The sequence below is a fragment of the Salvelinus namaycush genome, chromosome 21, assembly GCF_016432855.1.
Source record: "Salvelinus namaycush isolate Seneca chromosome 21, SaNama_1.0, whole genome shotgun sequence".
Taxonomy (NCBI): Eukaryota; Metazoa; Chordata; class Actinopteri; order Salmoniformes; family Salmonidae; genus Salvelinus; species Salvelinus namaycush.
In genome coordinates, this window is record NC_052327.1 from 25,329,294 (window position 1) to 25,355,184 (window position 25,891).

General features: G+C 42.5%; 1 protein-coding gene across 2 annotated transcripts; it reads right to left on the minus strand.

The window, feature by feature from the left end:
• Positions 1–1,274: 1,274 nt before the first annotated feature.
• On the minus strand, positions 1,275–19,983 carry nlrc5 (NLR family, CARD domain containing 5). 2 transcript variants are annotated; one of them, XM_039017465.1, is made up of 49 exons: positions 19,895–19,983; positions 19,292–19,607; positions 19,005–19,055; positions 18,426–18,509; positions 16,413–18,144; positions 16,240–16,323; positions 16,038–16,121; positions 15,757–15,840; positions 15,527–15,616; positions 13,371–13,421; positions 13,127–13,156; positions 12,918–13,001; positions 12,718–12,801; positions 12,501–12,590; positions 12,105–12,185; positions 11,900–11,983; positions 11,706–11,789; positions 11,508–11,597; positions 11,147–11,191; positions 10,998–11,054; positions 10,788–10,871; positions 10,512–10,595; positions 10,315–10,404; positions 10,149–10,208; positions 9,896–9,979; positions 9,554–9,637; positions 9,305–9,394; positions 9,149–9,214; positions 8,791–8,877; positions 7,769–7,852; positions 6,005–6,088; positions 5,798–5,884; positions 5,409–5,468; positions 5,249–5,299; positions 5,047–5,130; positions 4,856–4,939; positions 4,661–4,744; positions 4,493–4,576; positions 4,327–4,413; positions 4,179–4,262; positions 3,973–4,074; positions 3,786–3,869; positions 3,236–3,319; positions 3,038–3,121; positions 2,834–2,917; positions 2,664–2,741; positions 2,470–2,553; positions 2,303–2,386; positions 1,275–2,172 (listed from the first exon to the last, which is right to left on the minus strand). In XM_039017465.1, the coding sequence occupies exons 2-49, from the start codon at positions 19,587–19,589 to the stop codon at positions 2,091–2,093; spliced, it is 5,655 nt and encodes a 1,884-aa protein (XP_038873393.1). In that variant the 5' UTR covers positions 19,590–19,607; positions 19,895–19,983; the 3' UTR covers positions 1,275–2,090. The 2 variants fall into 2 exon arrangements, with proteins under 2 accessions (XP_038873393.1, XP_038873394.1); XM_039017466.1 differs by lacking the exon at positions 7,769–7,852.
• Positions 19,984–25,891: the final 5,908 nt, after the last annotated feature.

Below are 25,891 nucleotides of genomic sequence, written 5' to 3' on the forward strand. Positions count from 1 at the left end.
GGCTGTTCTGAGGGGAAAAAGGGGGGTGGTGGAGGTGCAACTCAATATTAGGAAGGTATTCCTAATGTTTGGTACACTCGGTGTACGTTTTTTGCAACTTGTGATAGGGTTTTGTTTCTGAGAAATAGACGATTTTGCTTATTTGATGTACCGATACGACCTAAGATAGTCTGGGCGTTATAGGCCCAGTGCCATCAGACTTATAGTTCTGACTGAAGAGTTTAATTCCAAAACGCTATAATGTATCCATTTTCAGAAATGTTGGTAAATTAGCTTTTATTGTTTAAAGAACTTAGTGAAAAAACTAATATCTTCCATATCTAATCATTGGCATGTTCAAATGACAGTATTTGTTTAAAATCTATCACTTGATGGTTTCATTTCAGACAAATGTTATTTTGCAAAACGCTATATGTCACACCCTGATCTGTCTCACCCTTCTTATGCTCGTCTCCACCCCCCTCCAGGTGTCACCCATTTCTCCCAATATCTCCTGTGCATTTATACCTGTGTTTTCTGTCTATTGCCAGTTCGTCTTGTCAAGCGTACCAGCGCGTTAACCGTCCCTTGACCTGTAGTTTGCCTGCCCCGTTTTGTGATAAACATCTGTGATTCGAACTGTCTGCATCTGGGTCTTATCCTGAGTCCTGATAATATATCAGTCTCAAACGCAGATAAATTAGTACTGCTAGGTTTTACACAGTCAAATGTAACAAAAAAACTACATTTTTAATAAAGAACTGCACAAATGATTCATTTGTGACATCAATATTTTATAACTCAACACAGTAATATGGAATCTGTATGTAAAACATTTAGCAGATGCTCTTATCTAGAGCAACTTACAGTTGGTGCAGTCATCTTAAGACAGCTACAGTCAATTGTCCAGGTCCAAAGTTCTAACTTTTCCATTGGGTCGGGTCCTGTTTGATTGTCATCAAGTCCTGGGTTTATGTAACTACAGCTGATAGAACTGAGTGGACCCGACCCCAGCTCTGCATAGCCTATAGCATATTTATTTCACACTAATAAAAGGTGAATTTATTGACTTTATAGAAGGCTTAGCCAACATATAAAGAACTATAACTATTTGTTAACCAGAAGAGCAACTTGGCTGATAAAACAATTTCTGTCACTCGGGTCCAGTCTGGTCTAGGGTATGGGTCAGGTCTAGTTGTAATTGGGTCCATTCGGATTCCGTTAAAAAAATCCCTGGTCAGTTCGGGTTATTTTGTCAAATTAACAAGACATAAAAATAATACACTATGTAAACATTTCAAATGAAGGCACCCAGTTTATTTTCCCTACTGATTCACAATACAACCTCCTGTTATGAAATTGTATTGCCATCTAGAGGTATGTTCAGATAAAGAAAACCACTATTTACATGGAATATGAAAAAGACGTCTCACACTTTATTAGACCAAAGTGCATGTGAGATTAAAACATGAACATTACAAAAACAAGTTTGAGGAATAAGAAATAAATTAGCAGATGAGCAGAAATGCATCTAATAACATAAGTGAAACATGAGCAGTGACATTAGAATCCAGCAGTGCAAGAGAACTAATACTAAAGTGTAAGAAATAAGAATCACACCAAGCAGTGGTTTCCATCAGAAAAACAATATTTCAACTCTACCTCAATGCTTAGTTAACATATGGGGAGAGATCAACATCACATAAATAGTTCAAGTTTTACAAACCAAGATAGAGAGCGGGAACACCTGAAGCATAAACTTGAGTTATTAGTTTGTCATTTGCTCACTCTTTCGACCTGAGGTGAACATTTGTTTTTAGCAAAACAAACAATCAATAAATTCCTGATTCAAAAATCAATCCAGAAATAAATACGAAAGTGGAAAGAGACTATGAGCTGATTGTCCAGGAAGAGGAAGGAAGATAGCGAGAGATTTCTCTCATCTCTTACCAGGGTTGGAATAAAGGTTCACTGTTCCTCCTCCTCCTGGATGATATTATTGTTTGTTTGAATTTGATGACATGTAAACAAAATCAACTTTAAGTGCATAAAACAAAAGTGCAAGTTTACTGTTCTGCTGACACACTGAATGAGTGAGATTAGATCTTAGACTATGTGGAGGAGAAGTTGAGCCTCTTCTCTCTCTGTCTCAGTTTCTGGGCATCACTGGTAGAAATAACATTCCTCCACAGTCTGGTCAAACACAGGGAGAGGACATTTGTAAAAATGGCATTGCACACAAAGGCAGTATCCAAATTAATAGCCAGTATAATACATTTATACAATTGACAGTTTACCAACTAAAAACTTCCAAGATATTTACCTGATCACTTCAACTGATGGACAAGACTGTAAGCTTCTGGCAAGTGCCTCTGCTCCAATAGTGCTGATACTGTTAGACTCTAGACTAAAATCAAAGATATAAAAGAACATCTGATTATAAAATCCTTTGAAAACATGTCAATGTAAAAGCGTACACTTAGCACTCACTCAAGTCTCCTTAGCTTCTGGCATTGTGGTAAAACCTCGGCAAGCTTCACTGCGACATCATCTCCACAATCATTCCACGCAAAACTGACGAAATGGACAGGGAGTGAAAAAGGGAGCGAGGAAACATGGTCAAATCAGTCGTGAATATTCAGATCATGATGAATATTGCTCTGTGCTGTCTGGATTTCCCTTACCTGACATCCTCTGCACAGACACAGTGAGCCAGGCTGTCAGCCAGACCAGCAAGCTCTGAAGTCCCTATGGAGGTCAAGCTGGAAGACAACTAGTACATTAAAAGCTTGTCTCTTGGGCAGGGAATACACAGTATCTATTATAGCAGATTACACATAGATATATATCTTACTGTATCTTTGTCAAATACTTCATGGAGATCAAGGCTTTGGAGATACTGACAGATCCTTTTGTACCAATCTCATTCTCTGAGAGACTTTTCACAAAATCACAACCATGAACATAAACAAGGGTTAGGGTTGCAGTTACATGGCATAAAATCAATAAATAAACGTAACATGATCCAAACCACACAAACTGATGGTAATAGACTTACTCTAGAACCCTGAAGTGAGTGAGAGTGGGCAGAACTTGTCCCATCTTGGCAGCACAGGCAAGGCTGAGATTGTTCCTGGACAGACTGGAATATAAAGTCATAGGTCAAACGGTGCATTGTTTGCAGTCAAAATTCAAAGAGTAATTTTGGTCATTGTGAAAGCCCAGTGGAAATAGTACACTTTGGGCTTGGCCTTACTTGAGCTCCTCCAGTGCTGTGCAGGTTGTCAGGGCCTGGACCAGCCTCTCTCCTGCTTGGTCACTGATGCAGTTTCCTGACAGGCTGAGACACAAAAAAGGAAAGAGTCTGGTTGTGTGTTTTATATAGTCTATAGAAATATGGACCAACATTCTCCATCTTCTAATCATTGAGAGGAAAATGTGTCCATTTCATATCATAGCTCATAGTGTTACAGCAGTATGTTTCCTCTGCAACAGTTCAGGAAGTAGAATAAGCTGGACTTTGTGATGGAGAAAACAGAATTATATAATAACGTTGCAATAACAAATAAATCAGCACTTTGAACCAGCTTTATACCTTTTTGATGATGATACATCTACAATTGTCTGCCTAAATCCCACACACACCAATGTTGAAGCCCATTGGAATATTAGCTGACACGTTCTAAGATCGGGTCATGTGACAGATTCCTGATTCATATCTTAGCTTCATTTGACACATTAATGATGCAGTCTATTTTTTGTCCAGGGCCATTCCCCATCCATTCCTCCAGTCCAATAATCCCTACCTGATCTTCCTCAGGCCTGTCCAGGTGGGCAGGTGTTTGATAAGCTCCTCCACTCCTTTATCCGACATCCTCATCCCCTCCAACCTGCAGGCCAGACACACATTGACAATACCACATCAAACGTGATGTCTAGTCCATGCAGAAGTCAAATACTTCTTGACATTTGTGTTATCGTGGTTCTACTCACTCTATCTCCTCCATCCCTCTGAGCCCCTCCAGAGAGGCCAGCAGGACCAGAGTGGCCCCCTCCCATGGGGATCCAGTCACCATGGTAACTGTATTATTCAGACTACGGGACGGATCACATATCATTGGTAAAGAAAACACTCTACACCAAATCTGTCTCAAGCAGAGCAAAGTCCACTACATTCTCAGTCAGGGAGCACTACTCACTTCAGCCTCTTCAAGGAGGTCATAGCATGGAGCCCTTGGGCCAGGCACACTGTGCTCTCCTCATCCAGCTGTACAGAGTCAAGGCTGTGGACAGGATACAGATATTTAACTCATGCCCTTAATAATAATAATAATAATCATAATTTACCTGATCCCTTCCAGAGAGAGGCACTGTCCCAGCCCTCTCACCAGCTCCAAGGCCCCTGCTGGTGTCCAACCATAGCAGAGGGACAGACTACAGGACGGAGGGCACAGCATTAGTATTGTTGCATCACTGGCCAGGTGGTTGAATACAAGAATACAAGAGTTCTTACTTGATTGTTCTGAGACGAGGAAAGTTTTGGAGTGTTCTGGTCAGAGCTACAGCTCCTCTGTCAGTAATCACATGACCAGACAAACTGAGACAGGAGAGAGTGGTGACAGGTCAGAGTCAGGAACAAAAAATAAAAAGTAGGCATAGGGGATGAATGACAATCACTTACTTTAAGCTCTCAATGCTTTTAGCCTGCAACAACCCCTCGACAAGGAGCAATACCACATCTTCAGAGGTTTCTTTTGATTCAAGACTAGGAAAAAAAGAAAATATGTTTTTCATGTGTAGCCTAAGATAGTCATCCTCGGTCATCAAAACCCTGTAAAGCCTTTCCAACCCCCAAAATCCATAACATCAGCCTTACCTGAGTATCCTCAGACTAGCTAAGGATGGTAGGACAGAGCAGAGCAACTCTGCTCCCACTCTACCAATGCTGTTCAATGACAAACTAAAGAGGAAAATAAGAAATATGTATAACTTAAAACTAAATTAGACATTAGAATCACTTTCACTACTTCCAAAGTATTGCCAGGTCTGTTTCTCACAGATACTTACTCTAGCTCCTGTAGCAGAACACACCTCTGAAACACAGTCTGCAGAGACACTAGGTGGTGCCCTTGCACTGCACAGTCTACCAGGCTGAAAGACACAAGAGGCAGGAGCATATGATAGGGAGAGCTCACATGCAGTAACCAGTTCTGAGCCAGCTCACACACATTCCTGTTGATGTAGGAATAATAGAGGAAGATGCTTTCACCTTATGGTCACGGTAGCCAGAGAGCCAGACATGTCTGTAGAAGTGCCACCACTGAAACTCAAATAAAGGCAGCTCAGTCAAAACGGATAGTGTGTTATCTTGATCTTCGCATCTAAAAAACATTTTGGAAATAGACAACGTAATTGTCTTTCAGCTTTACCTGGTAGCAGTGGGATTTTGGCATTCTTCCAAAGTAATGTGTACAGTGGATTTATTTACCCTGCAAAACAAGTTCACACATCCATTATGCATGTCGTGTTCTATTTTCCTATACTTAAATATTACCTAATGCCAACATGAATGCTCGAATGACAACATGTTCCCGATTGGCGCAGCAGTCTAAATCACTGCATCTCAGTGGAAGAGGCATCACTGCAGTCCCTGGTTCAAATCCAGGCTGCATCACATACGGCTGTGATTGGGAGTCCCATAGGGCGGCGCACAATTGGTCCAGCATCGTCCGGGTTTGGCCGTCATTGTAAATAAGAATTTGTTCTTAACTGGCATGCCTAGTTAAATAAAGGTCAAATAAAAACAATGAATTCTCACCTGATGGTGTGTATGTTGGGGTTCAGGTTCAAGCAGCAGGAGACCAGGTTTACAGCTGCTTCTGCTGTGATCCATGGCTCCTCAATACTGATGGGAAATTAATACAGAGACTTTTAACTCCGAGGCATTACACACTCATGCAAGAAATCCCACACACACACACACACAAATAGACACCACATGCCATTCCCATATCCTCCTCCTCACCTGATATAGCGTTGGACGTGACCACACCTCAGCTGCTTCACCAAGTCTTCAATCACCTGAACACTCAGTCCGTTGTTTCTTATCCTGAAGAAAATCAGAGTAAAAAAGGCACTCATTTTGCATTCAATAACTTGGTGTGTACAGTTGAAGTCTGAAGTTAACATACACCTTAGCCAAATACATTTAGCCAAATACATTTAAACTCAGTTTCACAATTCCTGACATTTAATCCTAGTAAATATTCCCTGTTTTAGGTCAGTTAGGATCACCACTTTATTTTAAGAATGTGAAATGTCAGAATAATAGTAGAGAGAATGATTTATTTCAGCTTTTATTTCTTTCATCACATTCCCAGTGGGTCAGAAGTTCAATAAGCATTTGGTAGCATTGCCTTTAAATTGTTTAACTAGGGTCAAACGTTTCAGGTAGCCTTCCACAATAAATTGGGTGAATTTAGCCCATTCCTCCTGACAGAGCTGGTGTAACTAAGTCAGGTTTGTAGGCCTCCTTGCTTCCACACACTTTCAGTTCTGCCCACACATTCTCTATAGGATTGAGGTCAGGGCTTTGTGATGGCCACTCCAATACCTTGACTGTTGTCCTTAAGCCATTTTACCACAACTTAGGAAGTATACTTGGGGTCATTGTCCATTTGGAAGACCCATTTGCGACCAAGCTTTAACTCCCTGACTGATGTCTTGAGATGTTGCTTCAATATATCCACATAATTTTCCAGCCTCATGATGCCATCTATTTTGTGAAGTGCACCAGACCCTCCTGCAGCAAAGCACCCCCACCCCCGTGCTTCACGGTTGGGATAGTGCTCTTCGGCGTGCGAGCCTCCCCATTTTTCCTCCAAACATAACGATGGTCATTATAGCCAAACAGTTCTATTTTTGTTTCTTCAGACCAGAGGACATTTCTCCAAAAAGTATGATCTTTGTCACCATGTGCAGTTGCAAACCGTAGTCTGGCTTTTTTATGGCGGGTTTGGAGCAGCGGCTTCTTCCTTGCTGAGCGGCCTTTCAGGTTATGTCGATATTGGACTCGTTTTACTGTGGATATAGATACTTTTGTACCTGTTCCTCCAGCATCTTCACAAGGTCCTTTGCTGTTGTTCTGTGATTGATTTGCACCAAAGTACGTTCATCTTTAGGAGACAGAACGAGTCTCCTTCCTGAGCAATATGACGGCTGCGTGGTCCCATGGTGTTTATACTTGCGTACTATTGTTTGTACAGATGAACGTGGTACCTTCAGGCGTTTGGAAAATGCTCCCAAGGATGAACCAGACTTGTGGAGGGCTACATTTCTTTTCTGAGGTCTTGGCTGATTTCTTTAGATTTTCCCATGATGTCAAGCAAAGAGGCACTGAGTTTGAAGGTAGGCCTTGAAATACATCCACAGGTACACCTCCAATTGACTCAAATGATGTCAATTACCCTATCAGAAGCTTCTAAAGCCATGACATCATTTTCTGGAATTTTCCAAGTTGTTTAAATGCACGGTCAACTTAGTGTATGTAAACGTCTGACCCACTGGAATTGTGATAGTGAATTATAAGTCTGAATTATAAGTCTGTAAACAATTGTTGGAAAAATTACTTGTGTCATGCACAAAGTAGATGTCCTAACCAAATTGCCAAAACTATAGTTTGTTAACAAGAAATTTGTGGAGTGGCTGAAAAACGAGTTAATGACTCCAACCTAAGTGTATGTAAACTTCCAACTTCAACTGTACATGTGTGTGCATGTGTGTGGCTCACTCCAGGGTGCGTAATGAGGACAGGGTAGTCAGGCTGTTCTGCAGAGCCAGTAGGCCTTCTCTCTGCAGGGTGTTACAGGATAACCTACATACAAGACAGAAAACACTGTTCCTCACCCTGCATCATCACCCAGAATCACACAGGAATCATATCAGACACTGCACTTCTGTATTTTTTTCAATTTCAGTGGTATCAAATTTGACAAGTTGCAGGTTAATTATCGCAAAGGTCAAGCCAAGGTTATTATAGTTGTGTTTTTAAATTTGTGTTTATTTCTATGACTTTTTCAATTTTTAATTGAAATTCAGTTTAGTTATAGGTCATTTTCAGACCAAATTTGCTAGTTTTTCTGTAGTTATATTTCATTTTTATATTAATTCATTTTAATTTCAGTGTTAAGGACAGAAAGCATGCGTGGGAGGCTTGGAGCCATTTGTGTTGTATAATTTTTTTGCGGTGGGTTTAGGATTTTACCTCTTGCAACTGGAGGGCAGTAGACTAATACATAAGGTGATGGGTAAGGTCATAGGTTAGGTTAAGTCAATATCAATGTGACTTGGATTTAAAAGGAATAGTGCAGAGACTGGAGTAAAAAATATGTTGTACGGAAACTCTCGCCGATGTTTACACCAATCCAATGCTTTTTAACTTTAGTAGTACATGTAAGAAGAATCAAATTAGCTAATTAGCCACCTTTTTTCCCTGTTAGCTAGTGATTGTGATTCACAAGCTAGGCCTATTTGAAACATTGCTATCTCCTGGTTGCATAAACCCACCGAAGTCTTGAAAACCTCAGATTGTTTTGCCCAAAGTTGAAGAAAAAAAAATAACAGCATAATTCATGTTTTTATTTTATTTCAATTTGGAGTCAAAGGTAATAGCTTCAGTATATTTTAATTTTTTTCAAACCGATTTGTTAACTATTTCATTTCAGTTTACTAAATAGTTTGTTCATGATTTGTTTTCGTTTTCATTTACTATAATAACCTTGGGCCAAGCAATTCTCCCAGTCCCATTCTCACCTCAGTTTGACCAACTGAGCAGCACAGCGTGTCAGAATCTCTGCAAGTCTCTGCAGATGGTCAGCCCCAAAATGACACTCTCTCAGACTGCAGGGTTCAGGAAACATGAAGCAGAGAGAGAATGAGAAGGTGAAAGACTGAAGAGATAGAGGTTATGCCCATGAGTCACATGGAAGAGGTTTGATATAATTTATACAAGCAATCCTTTCAGTTTCGATATGAGTTTTATTTTTCTGGGAGCAAAATAAACAATGCTTCCTGTTCCACTAGCTAAATGAGTTTACACTATGGTGTTTCTGCAACTGCTTTAATTGATTTTATGAGTATTGAGTAGAAAGTAGTAGCCTTGTTGTCCTACCTCAGAGTTTTGCCACAGTCACTGTCCTGTTCAAAGCGGATGAGCGACCTCTCCTCAGTTCCCAAACTACAGACAGACATAAAAAGTGACTGATATGGGGGTCTAGACAAGTAAATGTTCAGTTTGCCAACATGGTATTGTTCAATAGAATTTTACCTGACTTCAACTGCAGCCACCTTCTCACAGGTCGTCACTGTGTTCACCAGGTAGAGCGCCCCCATCTGGGTCAGTCTGTTATCATTAAGACTGCAGAGAAACACATACAGCTGTACAAGCAAGCACAACTAACCTCCATAAAGCTAGAACAGATGCATCTGCTAGCACTCAGGGAGGCAGACCAGCACTAGTGGTGATGGAGTTCACCGTATGGACTGAAGGAAGATGGGGTGTTGCAATGAGTCTTACTTCACTGAGCTGGCAATCCGCAGCCTTGGCAGAGAATCCACAAAGCTCTTCACTCCCTCGTCTCTCAGGAGGTTACTGGATAAACTGCACCGTTGAAAATAATGGGTTATTACCCAATTATGAGAAAGGTTGGTTGAAAATGTGTTGAAAAACAGCCACAAAGTACACAGCGAGGGAAAACAGTTTGACCATTGGTTGAGGCATATACTCTAGTAGTGTAAGGTATTTATGGGAATACAGTGCAGTAATTGCAAGTACAACATTTATAAGCACTGCTATTTTTGCTCAAATTTGGGCAGTGACCCAGGGACAGGGATGTGTATTAGGGAAAGGGACACTCACTCCAGGTCAGACAAATGAGGACACTGCGCCAGGATCCCAGAGAGTTTCTCCACATCCCCACTGCTCAGTGTGTACTGGGTGAGTCTGCAGAGGTGGCAGAGAGATAGACATGAGGTCAGGGTTAAACCAGGTTAGAGAGAAGAACTATATGTGACTGATTAAATACAGCTTAATTAACCTAAAACCTTATTTCTGTAATGTAATATAACATTTCTATACATGGGAACAGTATGAGCAGATAAACCGCATTCACCTGCAAGTTGCTTGTTCTGCTTTCATGTTGACAAATTTGATGAACGCTTCTCCTTGGGGCCTTAGAAGTACATCAAAATGTAAGGTAATTTACATAAACACAGTTCATACTATACATATAAATCCAAATGTATGAACCACATGAATGAATGATGAGCCATACATACCTGAGTTCCACAGCTCTGACACGCTGACAGTCTATCAGAGATCTGACCAATAACAACACTCCGTCCGTAGACATCTGGACATGGCTCATACTGTGGGAGGCAGGGAAGAGGGGCGGAAGAGAATGACGAGAAATGAGCTCCTTACTGGTGTTGTGGCCCTGAGATTATCATTACTGAGCAGGGTGAAGAATTCTCACTTGAGCAGCTGAAGAGATGTCATCTTAGGCAGGATATTCAATAGATTTTCAATGGCATCGTCCTTCAGGGATCCATGGGAGAAACTGAAACAGACAGGCAGAATGGTTTTAGAGGATTGAGAAGGAGGAAAACATCATACATGTAACACACTAAGAAGAGGGAGGGAGTAGAACATAGAAACTATACATAAATATTGCACAATACAGTATATTATAGTTAACCATGAAAGACAGAGACAGAACATAGACATAATTAGAGGTAACATAAGAACTCACTCTAGCTTCAGTAGGCCGGGACACTGTACCAGTCTTCTACACAGCCTGGTCATGTCAGTGGGCTGGATATCACTGTGAGTTAGACTAAAAACAAAAACACAAGCTTGGGATTATATTGCAGGGTAAAGTGAATGGGATCTTAAATGGACAACAGCAATTCAGAAAGTAATTTGCATGTTAAGACTTCTGTCTAAAACTTTAGTGTCCTACCTGAGTTTCTTATCCTGTTCCATATCTGGTGAGGTCCTGAGTGCTTCTGATTGTATTCTAAAATGAAAGTGATTCGTTGAGTTGTTATTTGGAAGACACCATCCAACTGAGTTACAGAATTGGTATACTGACAGAAACAACTTTATTACCTTTTACTGGAATGGAATTTCAGGAACAGCTTCTTCCCCCCATGACTGATAAATGTAACATTTGTAAAAAAATAAATATATATATATAAAAAAAATACTAATCAAACAATTAACTTTTTACCATGCCCATTTTACACAAGAGAGTATAAGGATATAGAGACACAGACAGATAGACATACAAGATATATACTGTAGATAGATATCCACTGGGAACAGACGTCAATTCAATGTCTATTCCACATTGGTTCAAAGTAATTTCAACAACGTTGATTCAACCTGTGTGTGCCCAGTGGGTAGATAGACACATAGTTATATACTGTAGATAAATAGATAAAGAGAGAGAAAGAGGGGAAGTGAATACCTGACATTCACTTCGCTCATGTTCCTGTGTGAGCAGAGCGTGTCAGCTAGCAGTACCACCCCTTCCATGCTGACTGCATTCTCACTGACACTACACCAAACAGAGGGTACAAGCACTGGTTGGATGGCCAGAAATAGCTTTGAACTATAGAATCTAAAGCAAACGAAAGGGAGGAAAGGTAAGTTAAGAAATTCTTACTTGATTTCCTGGATGGTGCTAAACTGAGGTAAGAGGTCTAACAACTTCTTTAGACCTTTGTTTCCCAGAGAATTGTTGGAAATACTGAGAAAGGCAAAGAACAGGTGGGGGGGGGGGGGGGGGGGGTAAACAGAAACTTTTCACAAACCAACTCTTTTCACAAACCAACTCTTTTCACAACTCAGAGCACTTACTCCAGCAGAGTCAGAGCAGAGCAGTCCGTCAGATTCTCACACAGATGGTCCAAGTGAGGGGGACGAAGAGCACAGCCAATCAGACTGTACACAGGGGTTCATGAGAAACGAGGATTAAGAGACAATATCGTAAAACTTTATAACCATTATCCATATTGTTATACACAGTGAATACAGTGTATAGCAATTTGTATATTGTACATACCAAAGTTTCTTAGACATCTCAGGATGTTGTTTCTCTATCCCCCCAGCAAAAAATATGGACGACCGCACAGGTTCCTGCAGGCTGTCATGAGGAAACATGGGGAAAATGCACATCAGTCAGTGTTAAGGTAACATTTTCAGAGCATTCTAAAAAAATCATGATCGAAGTTGTACATTATAAAAGGCACCACAGTATCGTAATTGATTGCTTGTTTATAACGTCTGGTTTGGGCCTATCACAAGCCACTTGACAGAGACACCCTCTGAAGTGTGACGCCACCAGGAAGTGATAAGGTAATGTGCTGGTTTTAGTGTGTTTGTAGTTTACACACAATAAGAGGGATGCAGTCTATATTGGCTCGATCTAAGAAATGAAGGGCTGTTATGCACAACATACCTGATGTACACTTGAACCACATCAGGACATACAGACAGGAAACTGGTCAGAACCATCAGCCCATCAATAGATATGGGAATCTCATTCAGACTGTAAAGACACAACCAATAACCGTATTAGGCTACATGACTGGGTTCAAACATAATATATAATATAGGACAGGCACAAGATCATGACTATCAAAAGTCTAACACTTGAAATTAATGATCAGTCTTACACAATCTGTTTGGAGACGTTCAGCTCCTGTAGAGAGTCAGTCAGGGCCTTGAGAGTATCAGCATTGAAGTCGCCTCCTGAGAGACTGCAGGGGTTACAACATAACGCCAAACAGAAAGTCAGATTGTCTTAACTTATTTTGTGTCTTTACCCACAGTCTGATCTGACTTGTTCAAGGACACTGGGTACATATTCACTTACTCCAGGACAGAGAGACCAGGACATCTCGCTAGCAACTGACACAGTCTGTTCATCTGGTCAGTAGTGAATCTGCAGTTCAACAGGCTGGATGACACATAAAGAGGCAGGAAAAAAACAGCAATGTTACTCAAGGAATTCAGAAGCTCAATTGAAATATACATTTATAAAAGCCTGGGTTCTGTATAAGAACAAAATTGAGAATATCATACCTGACAGTCAGTCCAGTTTTATCCTTAGAACTTGAGACAATTAGAAAGGCAGAGAAAAGGGGTCAGGCTGATTGATACAGTACAGATTTCCCTAAATGTAGCACGGAAAAACAATGAAATACAAGCAACATTTTCTCAAAGAGCTATGAAAAATGAGCTTGATTTTCATGGGCCTGTTGGTACACCAAACACTGAAAATAAATGAACGTTGCATATTCTTTTATTTCACCTCATTAAAACTCACCATTTCATGTCTAAGCTTGGGACAAATAGGACACTGACGTCCTTCATTCCCCTGCAAAGAGAGAGAAAAGCATAGTTTACATCCCCAGTATTTGTTTTTTCAGTTACAGTTTCTTCAGAAAGTATTCACACCCCTTGACCTTTTCCACATTTTCTTGTGTTACAGCCTAAGTTTAAAATATATTAAATTGAGATTTTGTTTCACTGACCTACACACAATAGCCCATAATGCCAAAGTGGAATGATTCTTTTAAAAATGTTTACAAATTAATATGAAATGAAAAGCTGAAATGTCTTGAGTCAATAAGTATTCAACTCCTTTGTTACGGTAAGCCTAAATAAGTTCAGGAGTAAAGTTGCATGGACTCACTAGGTGTGCAATAAGTGTTTAAAATGATTTTTGAATCACTACCTCATCTCTGTACCCCACACATATAAATATCTGTATGGTCCCTTAGTAGAGCAGTGAATTTCATACACAGATTCAACCACAAAGACCAGGGAGGTTTTCCAATGCCTCGCAAAGGGCACCTATTGGTAGATGGGTAAAGATAATGGTGAAGTATTTTAATTACACTTTGGATGGTGTCTCAATACACCCAGTCACTACAAAGATGCAAGCGTCCTTTCTAACTCAGTTGCAGGAAAGGAAGGAAACCACTCAGGGATTAAACCATGAGGCCAATGGTGACTTTAAAACAGTTAGAGCTTAATGGCTGTGATAGGAAAAACATTTGTATGGATCTGTCACACCCTGATCTGTTTCATCTGTCTTGGTGATTGTCTCCACCCACCTCCAGGTGTCTCCTGTTTTCCCCATTAGTCCCCGGTGTATTTATCCCTGTTTGTCTCTTTGTGCCAGTTCGTCTTGTTTTGCCAAGTCAACCAGCATTTCTCCTAGCTCCTATTTTTCCCAGTCTCTGTTTTTTCAGAGCCCTCCTGGTTTTGACCCTTGCCTGTCCTGACGCCGAATCCGCCTGCCTGACCACTCTGCCTGTTCTGACCTCGAGCCTGCCTATCCCCTTGTACTGTTTGGACTCGGACCTGTTCACTGAACCCCTGCCTGTCCTGAACTCAAGCCTGCCTATCGCCTGGTTCTGTTTGGACTCTGACCTGGTTTATGAACTCTCGCCTGTCCCCGACCTGCCTTTTGCCTACTCCTTTTGGTGTAATAAATATCGGAGCTCAACCATCTGCCTCCTGTGTCTGGATTTGGGTCTCACCTTGTGCCCTTTAAGGATAAAAAACATTGCAGTTATTCCACAATATTAACCTAAAAGACAGAGTGAAAAAACTTGAACAGAATAAAAATATTAAAAAACATGCATCCTGTTTGCAATACGGCACTAAAGCAAAACAAAAAAATGTCCTGAATACAAAGCGTTATGTTTGGGGAAAGTCAAACATCACGGAGTACCACTCTTCATATTTTCAAGCATGGCAGTGGCTGCATCATGTTATGGGTATGCTTGTCATCGGCAAGGGAGTTTATTTTAGGATAAAAAGGAACGTAATATAGCTAAGCACTGACAAAATCCTAAAGGAAAACCTGGTTAAGTCTGCTTTCCAACAGACACTGGGAGACAAATTCACCTTTCAGCAGAACAATAACCTAAAACACAAGGCCAAATATATATACTGGAGTTGCTTACCGAGATGACATTGAATGTCACCGAGTGGCCTAGTTACAGTTTTGAACTAAAATCGTCTTGAAAATCTATAGCAAGACTTGTCTAACAATGATCAACAGCAAATTTGGCAGAACTTTAAGAGTTTTTTAAAGAATAATGTGCAAATGTTCTACAATCCAGGTGTGCAAAGCTCTTAGAGACTTACCCAGAAAAACTCACAGCTGTAATCACTGCCAAAGGTGATTCTAACATGAATTGACTCAGGGGGTTGAACACTTGTGTAATCAAGATATATTAGCGTTTTATTTTTCATTTTTTACAAATCTTAGAATTTTTCTTCCACTTTGACATTAAGAGTATTTTGCGTAGGTCGTTGACAAAAAATGACAATTAAATCCCTTTTAATCCCACCTTGTAACAACAAAACGTGTAAAACGTCAAGGGGTGTGAATACTTTCTGAAGTATGCAGATTACAACTGGAGGGTCTATTTGTAAACACTGGAAGTGTCTATTGTTTGAACTTACTCAGCATAGAGTCCCTGGATGGAGGGGCTGGAAGTGATCTTCTCTAGAAGGATGTAGATACTCTCCAGAGAGGAGCCATTCCTCCCCAACCTGAAAACATACAAAACACATAGGCCACATTACAAAAGTGCAAGCTTGCTGAAATGTAGAAATAAGAGACACTTGTAATATAAATAGATAGCTAGGATCATGCAATGCAAATTATCCAATCAAGGAAACAATAAACTCACGAGACAGAGGCCAGACTGGGCAGCTTGGGAAAGATGTCAGCGATCTCCCTGACTCCTCTGTCTGTCAGGCTGTTGTCACTGAAACTGTCAGACAGACAACACAAATCACTTTATACAATGCAAAACCTGTTCAATACCGAATCAGACCAACTGTACTTTCATGGCAAATAAGGTACTGTATCTTTAACCACGTTTGGTTAGATCCTGATAAAAAGGGTTTATAAAATCTTGAAGTGGTGGTAATAATCTTTGGTTGTTACGGTAAGTAAATTATAATTTACTTAAGCTCTGTGATCTGTGGACAGCTCTCTAGGGCTCTGGCAAGTTTGGCAGCTCCCACATCAGTGAGGTTACCACAGATAAACCTGGGGAAGAGGAGCAGAATTATTCACGTCACACTTTGACAATTCACGTACACATCCACACACAAACAACTTTGAAAGTTGATAATTTAAAAACTGAGTGACTCAGTGAAGGACTCACTCAAATCTTTTCAGGGTTGGTAGTCTGGGAAGGATGCAAGAAAGTTTATCTGCAAATCTGTCATCATACTTACGGCTTCGAAAACTGAGGGATTGTTAAAAAAAATAGGAAATTAATTTCATGCAGGATTATCCTTGTTTAGTACACAATGTATAAATGAGTCATGAACTCACATTAGAAAGTCAATGTGCTGGCAGCTGGGTAGAATATCGAGACACTCCAGCTCCATAGAACAGGCTCCAAAGTCCAACCCGATGCCCACTCCAGCAGACGAGACGACAAAGGCCAGGGCATCCAGATCAACAGGGTTCAACGTGATGTTCCTTAGTTCAAAGCAGGGTCGCGACCCCACCATCTCCCTGGCCAGCTGGGCATCCTGGGTCTCCTGGACACAGTGGCACAGCTCCACCACCTTCGGCCCAGTCAGGTTGGTGCTCATTGCCAGGCTTCGGAGCAACTTGCGAACTAGTGCCAGGCGTTTCTTCACCCACCCCACAGCCCCCACTCCCCGAACAAGCTGGAGCAGGTAAGAGGAGCAGGCTGGTGCAGCAAGCCCACAAACATACAGATGGAGGGAGTCAGTGAAAACCGTCTTGGGGTCTGATTTCGTAGTCCAGCGGGTCTTGACGTTGAACTTCTTCCTGAGCTGGGCCTCTGTGATGTCCTCGCTGGTCATGATGTGTAGCGCGCCCAGAAACTCTTGCATGGTGAGGTGCATGAATGTGTAGCCCTGGCCTTTAGATCCATCCTCATGGGTCAGGTCCACCTGTGAGAGGAGACCAGCCTTAGTGGCGAAGTCCACCAGGTCTGGTGGAACCTCTTCAGACAAGAACACGATCTTGCTCCCCTCCAGGCCCCTCATGGCCAGGCGGCCCAGCAGTGTGACCTCTGCCCTGTGACTCTGCAACAGGGGTGTGCTGCTCCCTGGGCATCGGCTCAGAAAGGCACAGAGGATCTGGAGGTAGACCTGGGTGAGGGTGTTTGGAAGCTGGGGTAAAAGCTGAGACCCACCACTGGAGAATATGTGGTCCAGGCACACACAGCAGATATGGCAGAGGGCTGGCAGGTAACACATGGTGAGGAGGTGGTGGTTGGCCAATAGATAACTCACTGCCTTCTCCTTCAGATTCAGACCCTTGTCCTGGAAGTACTGTTCAGCATATTCTTTCACACTGCGCTGGTTGAAGCCTAGCAGCTCCCCAATGCAGTCCACAGAGCTCTCCAAGTCTGTCACATCCCGAGGCCTACAGGTAATCAACAGAGTGCATCCTGGGAGGATTCTGCGACTGCACAGGCCTGAGATCAGTTCTGCCATGGGGAGCGGGCACAGTGGGTCAAATGGGCTGCTCAGTTTCCCTGAGTGGGTGATTTTAGTGTGAAACTCGTCGTAGCCATCAAAGATCAAGCATATTTTCTCAGGGTTTTCAAGGATGAAGTCAAGTACAGCGGTACACTCCTCCTCCCCACCCTCTGGTGGTAGGAAGAAGCGAAAGAGCAGCTCCTTCAGAGAGAGCGGCCGAGCCACGAGGTTGAGCTGGCGGAACTCTAGCAGGATCAGTAGGTGAAAGGAGGGAAAGGCGCCCTGTGTCCATTTCTGGCCAAGGCAGTGCATCAGTAGTGTCTTCCCTGACCCTGCCTGGCCTAACAGCAGTGTGACCTGGGCTTCTGAACCCAGGAGGGCGTGAACAGTCACCCTGTCCTCCACAGTCCCCTCCTCATCCCCCTGCAGAAGCTCTGAGGGGCTCAGAGCTCCATCAGCCCTGTCTCTGGGTCTAACATGGGTTCTGTGGCGCAGACTGACCCAGGCCTCTTCCAGGCGAACCTCCGTCACCACACCCTGCATTACCCTCTCCCACCTCTGCAGTAGAAATCTCCTCACAGCAGCCTTGTAGCTTTCTACGTGGTCTGGACATACAAAGAACATCTTATAAAATAACACACAACATTCTCCTGACCTGAACACAGCTACACATTTATGAGGCTGTTCATGACTTTGTTTTCAAAATATATTTTGTGACTGTACTAATTTCAAATCAAACAACTTTCATAAAGTGAAGACAGATGCATTTCAGGTAACAGAGGTAGCTCACACAGTATGCAAGTCCTTTAAAATTGAAACTCCGTAAGAAATCTTACTGAGATATGCCCCCCAAAAAATTGGGTGTCATGAAAAGACTGGTACTTACCTATTCGTGGGCGTTTTACACACCAACCTTGAGATGGTATATACTCATCAACCAGGGTATGGCTGTTGTTTTCAATGACTTCTTCTGAGAAGAAAACAAAATGGAGAGAACCCAATAATGGACATATAGGGGAAACCCAAGAAAATATGAAGAAGCACAGTGGTTAAACAGATTTGCTTAGGCATTGCATAAGACACCCTTCTCCAGGGCCTTTTGGGGGCCCCTAAGCGAGATTTGGCTAACAAAATTACTAACAAAAATCAAATGGGGTCCCCCTGCATGCCCATCAGTATTGTCCATTAGTACAAGTTTAGATAGCTGGCTAGACTAAATTACCAATCTAAAAACAGTTAGCAGAGTTATGTCTGAGATAAAAACCACTATTTTACTTCCTATTTTAATGCTGTTTTTGTGTGTTATCTGCTGTTGGCCCTTTGAACCATTTCTTGCCTGAATATCACACAGAGGTGTCATCTTACACAAAAAATGAAACACTTCATATCCCCTTAAATTATTATGGAAAAAGAGTGTAAAAACTGACTGAACAGCTGCAGTAAAATGTGATGATTGATTGATTACCTGGATCACAGAGGGATAGGGTCTCTCTTGCCGGTGTAGGCCAAGGATCACCTGCACAGTCAAACAAATCAAACTTCCAATATGGGTCAAAACGAAGCCTAAATCTATCCACAGAGTTACTGCATTGTCAGTGGGGTGTTTATTGTTGGGTGTCAACATTTGAGGGATGGAAATGGAAAGGAAACCCCACCCTGATATCAACATCTTCCCCATAACTGAATAACTAGGCTATAGTGTGGATCTTCTGGGTGGATCAGTATGGGCAGGCACCACAAGGTCTTACTCACTAGTCACAGATCCGGCCACAGACATCAGTCGAGATTCCAGACGCATTGGCATGTCGCAGTGCATGCAGACCATTTGAAGAAATTGTCGGCAAATAGCAGGGTCTGCTGTCCTGAAGTAACTCAACAACTCCAGGATGCGTTCTCTGTGACTGGCAGGGCGCATGAGCCGTTCCCGCGCTCTGCTGCCCATCATTTCATAGAGTATGGCGAGAAGTGCATCATCTTGATAGCCCAGAATGTCTGCCAGCTCATGGGTCTCCTGTGTCAATACAGTCTGGACATCTTCCTCTGCTTCCATCAGCTGTACAAGCTTATGCTACATTTTACAATAACACACATTTCAGTTTGATTACGTTTAATCTATAACTAGTTTATAACACAATCTCAAACAATTTCACATAGAGCAAACCTAAATAGTTACACTGCATGTTCCCAAATACATAGGCTTGCTTCACAAGAAAAGGCCATACACGGTAACAATCTGCGTTGTTTTGGGCGCGCGTTTGGATGGGCTGCTACGTAATGTATAGCCTACTACTATATACAAAGTCAATTAACTATTGACTTTTTTTTTTTTAAATATATATAACCAATATAACTTACCAAATGTAGCTGTTGGTCGTTGGTCGCATCGCTACTAAAGTGAAACTCAAACCAAATAGGATGCTTTTACTTTCTGTTTCGTTTTTGAGTCGTTTTCATTAGAAACCGACCGCGGTACGTGTGCGAGCATTGCAAAATACATTTACACATTGAATAATTGCATCCAAACTGCTCGCGCGCTTCAACGGGTGTCCATAGCCAGTTACCAAAATAGATATTCAAGCAGGGGCGCAACTTTGGTTTTAGAAGTATGGGGGGGTTGACAACGTGGCCGGGAGTCTGCGGGTCCTCACATTTTTTTGTGGCATCAATCTAATATGACCCATGGCCCTTCTAGCTATCTCTATTTGGAACGACAAAAAGTAAGTAAAAATGTCCACAGTCATCAAGCTAGGTAAGAGACCATTATTAAATATGTTTAAGTGATTGATAAGACTGAACTAGATGATAATTCAGTAATCAGTAATTGTGTTGCACCTTTAACCAATAGCCTAACAAATGAACTACTTTTAAATAAAGTACAAAGACAACTTTTGATTGTCTCTATACCAAATTTCCACCAGACCGCCCAGCCAGCACGAGCCTCCTGCATGCCCGACCCCCAACTCAACTTCCTTACCATTTTTTTTTGTCTCTCAAGGGAAAGGTTTGGAAATCAAAAGTTGAATAAAAACACACATACAGATCCTACACATGAACACACAGAAACAGGACATCCTCCATATAATTCATATCATAGGCCTCATAGGACTGTAGAGCTCTTTAATTGCATACAATATAGCTGGGTCACCCCATCCTGCCCTAAGCCTTCCATGGCCCTGCAGCACCCCAACCCAACACACCCCACTCAGCTTTAGGATCTTAATGAAACATTCATTATTGGTTTCAGGTTTGTTAGGCCAAGGCCAGAGAGACAACCTGGGAAGAACCCCAGGGCCTGGACTGAGCAGCACAGCTGCTAGGGATTGCCTACATAGGTATCTCCCCTGACGTGGGCATGTTTTCAATACAGACTCCTTTTGTCGTATAGTATTCCATATAAGGAATCCAGATCTGTGCAACTTTCGTACGTATACCCTTAATCTTGTAATAAATCAAATCTGGTGATACATAACTTGACATTTTTGCCATCCACTGTGACATTGTGGGTGGATAACCAACCTTCCAATTAAAGGCAATGCATTTGTTGGCCGCTATAAAAGCTGGTTACTGTAATGTATACGCTGGGAGTCGGAAAGCAAGTGCAGGTGGTGAGTGTAATAATAAACGGAACATCGAACAATATAACCACCACGAGTAGCATATAGACATGAAACACAAACAATACTGACTGAAGAGAGAACCTAAGGGATTGCCAGATATAGGGGAGGTAATAAGTGAGGTAATGGAGTACAGGTGTGCCTGATGACGTGCAAGTGTGCGTAATGATGAATCTCAGGACCGGTGGTTAGTATACCGGCGATGTCGAATGCTGGAGGGGAGGAGTTGACTTGACAGTTGCACAGTTTCTTCTGATAACCTTCTCCAGTATCAACATTTCCAAGTAAACAAAAACACTGAGAATCTGTAGACATGCTGAGAAAAGAACATACTCTTTGCCAGAATTCACCAGACCATAACATATGCAAATATGTCCCCTTTTGTGTGTTACACCTACATCAGCATAAAGAAATTTCTGAGTGCATGATATTCAGTTATACCTGATGAGACCCGTCACCATCTAATCCTGCTCAGATGAGGCATGACAAAGAACTACCTTGGTGTACATTTATACATTATCCAAGAATAGAATCATTTGTTCAATAATTGAAAATAACATTCCCAGACAGTAGCCTACCCATCAACTTAAGATGGAACTTTGTATCCATTCATTGATATAATATACTGCAAAATTCACCTGTGCAATGTAGACTGGTCTTCCCTGGCTGTCTGATCCTGCTAAGCCATTATGAGCATAGTGTTGCGTACTGACTGTGCACCATAACAGTGAAGCCTGAAGAGCTGTTAATACCCTGTCTGTATAAAAGGTGGTCACGCCCTGATCTGTTTCATCTGTTCCTGTGATTGTCTCCACCCCCTCCAGGTGTCGCTTATTTTCCCCAGTGTATTTATCCTTGTGTTTCCTGGCTCTCTGTGCCAGTTCGTCTTGTATGTTAGTCAAGTCAACAAGCAAGTTTTTCCCTGTACTCTTTTTGCTAGTCTTCCTGGTTTTGACCCCTGCCTGACTCTGGACTACTTTCCCGCCTGCCTGCCCTGACCTTGATTCTGCCTGTACTTTGGTACCTTTTGGACTCTGAACTGGTTTTGACCCTTTTGCCTGTCTACGACCATTCTCTTGCCTTACCCTATTGGATTAATAAATATTGTAAGACTCCAACCATCTGCCTCCGGGTCTCACCTTGTCATGATAAAAGTAAGGAAATAGCTCTGGGAAACTGACAGATCAATAACATTAAATTGCTATATTGATTAATGCAACTCACATTATGCTGAAGAAATTTCAATATATTGGTCTTCAATCGTTTGGCGGTGGTTTCATCGTTTGATTCAGGTCTAGTGTGATTGAAATTTACTCCTGTTGTGACAGGACACAACAAAAGCTACAAAACATTTCCATACACACAACAGCTGTTAGATACTGCTACCTGACAGATAGCTAGAGCTGAACTGGCTGTGGTAGCTACTAGCTAGCGGCTAGTAGTTCATTCACTTCAGTCGAGAAGGGATGAAACATTGGCTAACGTAACATGTCAGGTACACTACTAGCTCAGCACTGGGAATATATATTTTTCTTTCTGTAAAACAGCAGATACCTTGCCAGCTATATCAGTCAACTAACGCGTAGCTAGTTAATGCTCTGCTTGCTTTTACAACTCTGAGAAAAAGATCAAACCAGACTGCAGCTGCCTCTGATAATCTCTCCCGTGCTGGTCCTATACGGCAGCCTTTCAAAAGCTTTGCCTTCACACAGCCTGTCCGCAAGATCTATGGTGTCTGTGTGGTCCTAAAGCACACCAGTGCCATGTTTTTGTGTCACAGTGCAATTATAAAACGTGGGCGGGGACAAAAATGCAATTTCAGAATGTGTGTGTGTGGGGGGGGGGGGGGTCATGTCCCCACGTCCGCAGTGACAGTTGCGTCCCTGTATTCAAGTAATAAAGAATTCCCCTCAACCACACCCACAAATTTGGGAAATCAAACAGTGTGAAATAGCCACATTCATTGTCGATTTTTACTTATACAGAAATAACAAAACATTCCCAAAAATTGCTGTGTTGTTCAATGTACATGTAACCTGGTATAAAATCCTGACCTACGGTCCGCAAGGCTCCCACATAGGGAAATAGGGGTATGAGGGAAGCTCTACAACAGTGTTCCCCAATGGCGACCGGTGGTTTGATTTGGCCCCTTCTGAGGAAAAAATTAAATCACTTTTTTGGAGTAAACTCTTTTTATTGACATTTTTGATTCTTGGACATAATACACTATAAAAACACCAGGATATAAGCTCCAGGTGATTTTAATTTAAGAAATCTGTTCACTAGTATTCCCACGTTTAATAGAGAGAAATTATTATGTTTTAGTCAAACTATATCGGTTTAGGCTTTTTTTTCTTTTCTTTTTTTTTCTTTTTTTTAATTTTATCCCCTTTTCTCCCCAATTTTTGTGGTATCCAATCGCTAGTAATTACTATCTTGTCTCATCGCTACAACTCCCGTACGGGCTCGGGAGAGACGAAGGTCGAAAGCCATGCGTCCTCCGAAGCACAACCCAACCAAGCCGCACTGCTTCTTTAACACAGCGCGCCTCCAACCCGGAAGGCAGCCGCACCAATGTGTCGGAGGAAACACCGTGCACCCGCCCCCCTCGGTTAGCGCGCACTGCGCCCGGCCCGCCACAGGAGTCGCTGGAGCGCGATGAGACAAGGATATCCCTACCGGCCAAACCCTCCCTAACCCGGACGACGCTGTGCCAATTGTGCGTCGCCCCACGGACCTCCCGGTCGCGGCCGGCTGCGACAGAGCCTGGGCGCGAACCCAGAGACTCTGGTGGCGCAGTTAGCACTGCGATGCAGTGCCCTAGACCACTGCGCCACCCGGGAGGCCGGTTTAGGCTTCTTGCGGTCAATTTGCAGTATACAAATTATTTGTAATTATGATTACATTTTAGTCATTTAGTAGACTCTCTTATCCAGAGCGACTTACATGAGCAATTTGGCTTAAGTGCCTTGCTCAAGGGCACATCTACAGATTTTTCACCTAGTCGGCTCGGGGATTCGAACCAGTGATCTTTCGATTACAGGCCTAAATGCCGGCCCTGCCTTTTCCGGCCCACTGACCATCATCTAGTTGATGATCCTGCCCTACAATATAACTTTTTTATGTAAGTAGAGAGAATGCGGAGCAGGCAGTGTTGAAAAGTAATCTTTAGACATATTGTACTTTTCTTAAATGTACTTCTGTAATTGACTAAAACAATCAGACAACAAGAAAATTGCATTTGATAAAGTTTTTGCAGTGAGCCAATGGGGTAACCTCGTCAGGCACAGGTTGTTTTCCCCACAGGCGGGCAGGCAGTGGCGTTCTATGTGACTGGGAGGGTTCAGGGTTCATCGAACATCTCGTTCCAAAATCATGGGCATTAATATGGAGTTCGTCCCACCTTTGCTGCTTTAACAGCCTCTACTCTTCTGGGAAGGCTTTCCACAAGATGTTGGAACATTGCTGCGGGGATTTTCTTCCATTCAGCAACAAGAGCATTAGTGAGGTCGGGCACTGTTGTTGGGCGATTAGTCCTGGCTCGCAGTCAGCGTTCCAATTCACCCCAAAGGTGTTCGATGGGGTTGAGATCAGGGCTCTGTGCAGGCCAGTCAAGTTCTTCCACACCGATCTCGACAAACCATTTCTGTATGGACGTCGCTTTGTGCACAGGGGGCATTGTCATGATGAAACATGAAAGGGCCTTCCCCAAACTGTTGCCACAAAGTTGGAAGCACAGAATCGTCTAGAATGTCATTGTATGCTTTAGCGTTAAGATTTCCCTTCACTGAAACTAAGGGGCCTATGCATTCGGGCAGGTAGCGTTCTCCTATCATCCGCCAAACTCAGATTTGTCCGTCGGACTGCCAGAAGGCGAAGCGTGATTCATCACTCCAGAGAAGGCGATTCCACTGTTGCGAAGTCGAATGGCAGCGAGCTTTACACCACTCCAGCCGACGCTTGGCATTGCGCATGGTGAACTTAGGGGTGTGTGCGGCTGCTTGGCCATGGAAACCCATTCCATGAAGCTCCTGACTAACAGTTATTGTGCTGATGTTTCTTCCAGAGGAAGTTTGGAAGAAGAGTGTTGCAACTGAGGAGAGACGATTTCCCGTTCTGTGAGCTTGTGTGGCTACCACTTTGGGGCTGAGCCGTTGTTGCTCCTAGATGTTTCCATTTCACAATAACCTCACTTACAGTTGACCGGGGCTGCTCTAGCAGGCCATAATTTTGACAAACTGACATGTTGGAAAGGTGGCATCCTATGATGGTGCCACGTTAAAAGTCACTGAGCTCTTCAATAAGGCCATTCTACTACCAATGTTTGTCTATGGAGATTGCATGGCTGTGTGCTCGATTTTATACACCTGTCAGCAAAGGGTGTGGCGGAAATAACCATAGCAACTCATTTGAAGGGGTGTCCACATACTGTATATATAGTGTATGAGCTAACAGGTTATAAAGCAAACTATGCAATTATCACAACACATAGGTTGTAATGGCCTATGGCTTTTTTTCTGGCTTGGCTTCCCAGGGGATTTTACCCACGCAACACTACTGTACACAGAATCACAAAAACGAGAGGCTTTTATTCATATTAAGACCTGTCCCAGTACAATATGCCTAGCTCTGCCCACAGGGACGTGGCTTATAGAGTGCTTTTTGAAATAAGCCCTTGTATCGCCATATTCCAACAAATCAAATTATCTCACCACACTGGTTTGGTCAGCATGTTAGA

Coding starts and splice junctions, on each gene's coding strand:
- nlrc5 (XM_039017465.1), bottom strand. CDS start 19,589: ATGGAAGCAGAGGAAGATGTCCAGACTGTATTGACACAGGAGACCCAT. Junction 15,617..15,756: donor CCCAGTCTGGCCTCTGTCTC/GTGAGTTTATTG, acceptor GTATGTTTTCAG/GTTGGGGAGGAATGGCTCCT. Junction 4,745..4,855: donor GCTAGTCTGAGGATACTCAG/GTAAGGCTGATG, acceptor TTTTTTTCCTAG/TCTTGAATCAAAAGAAACCT.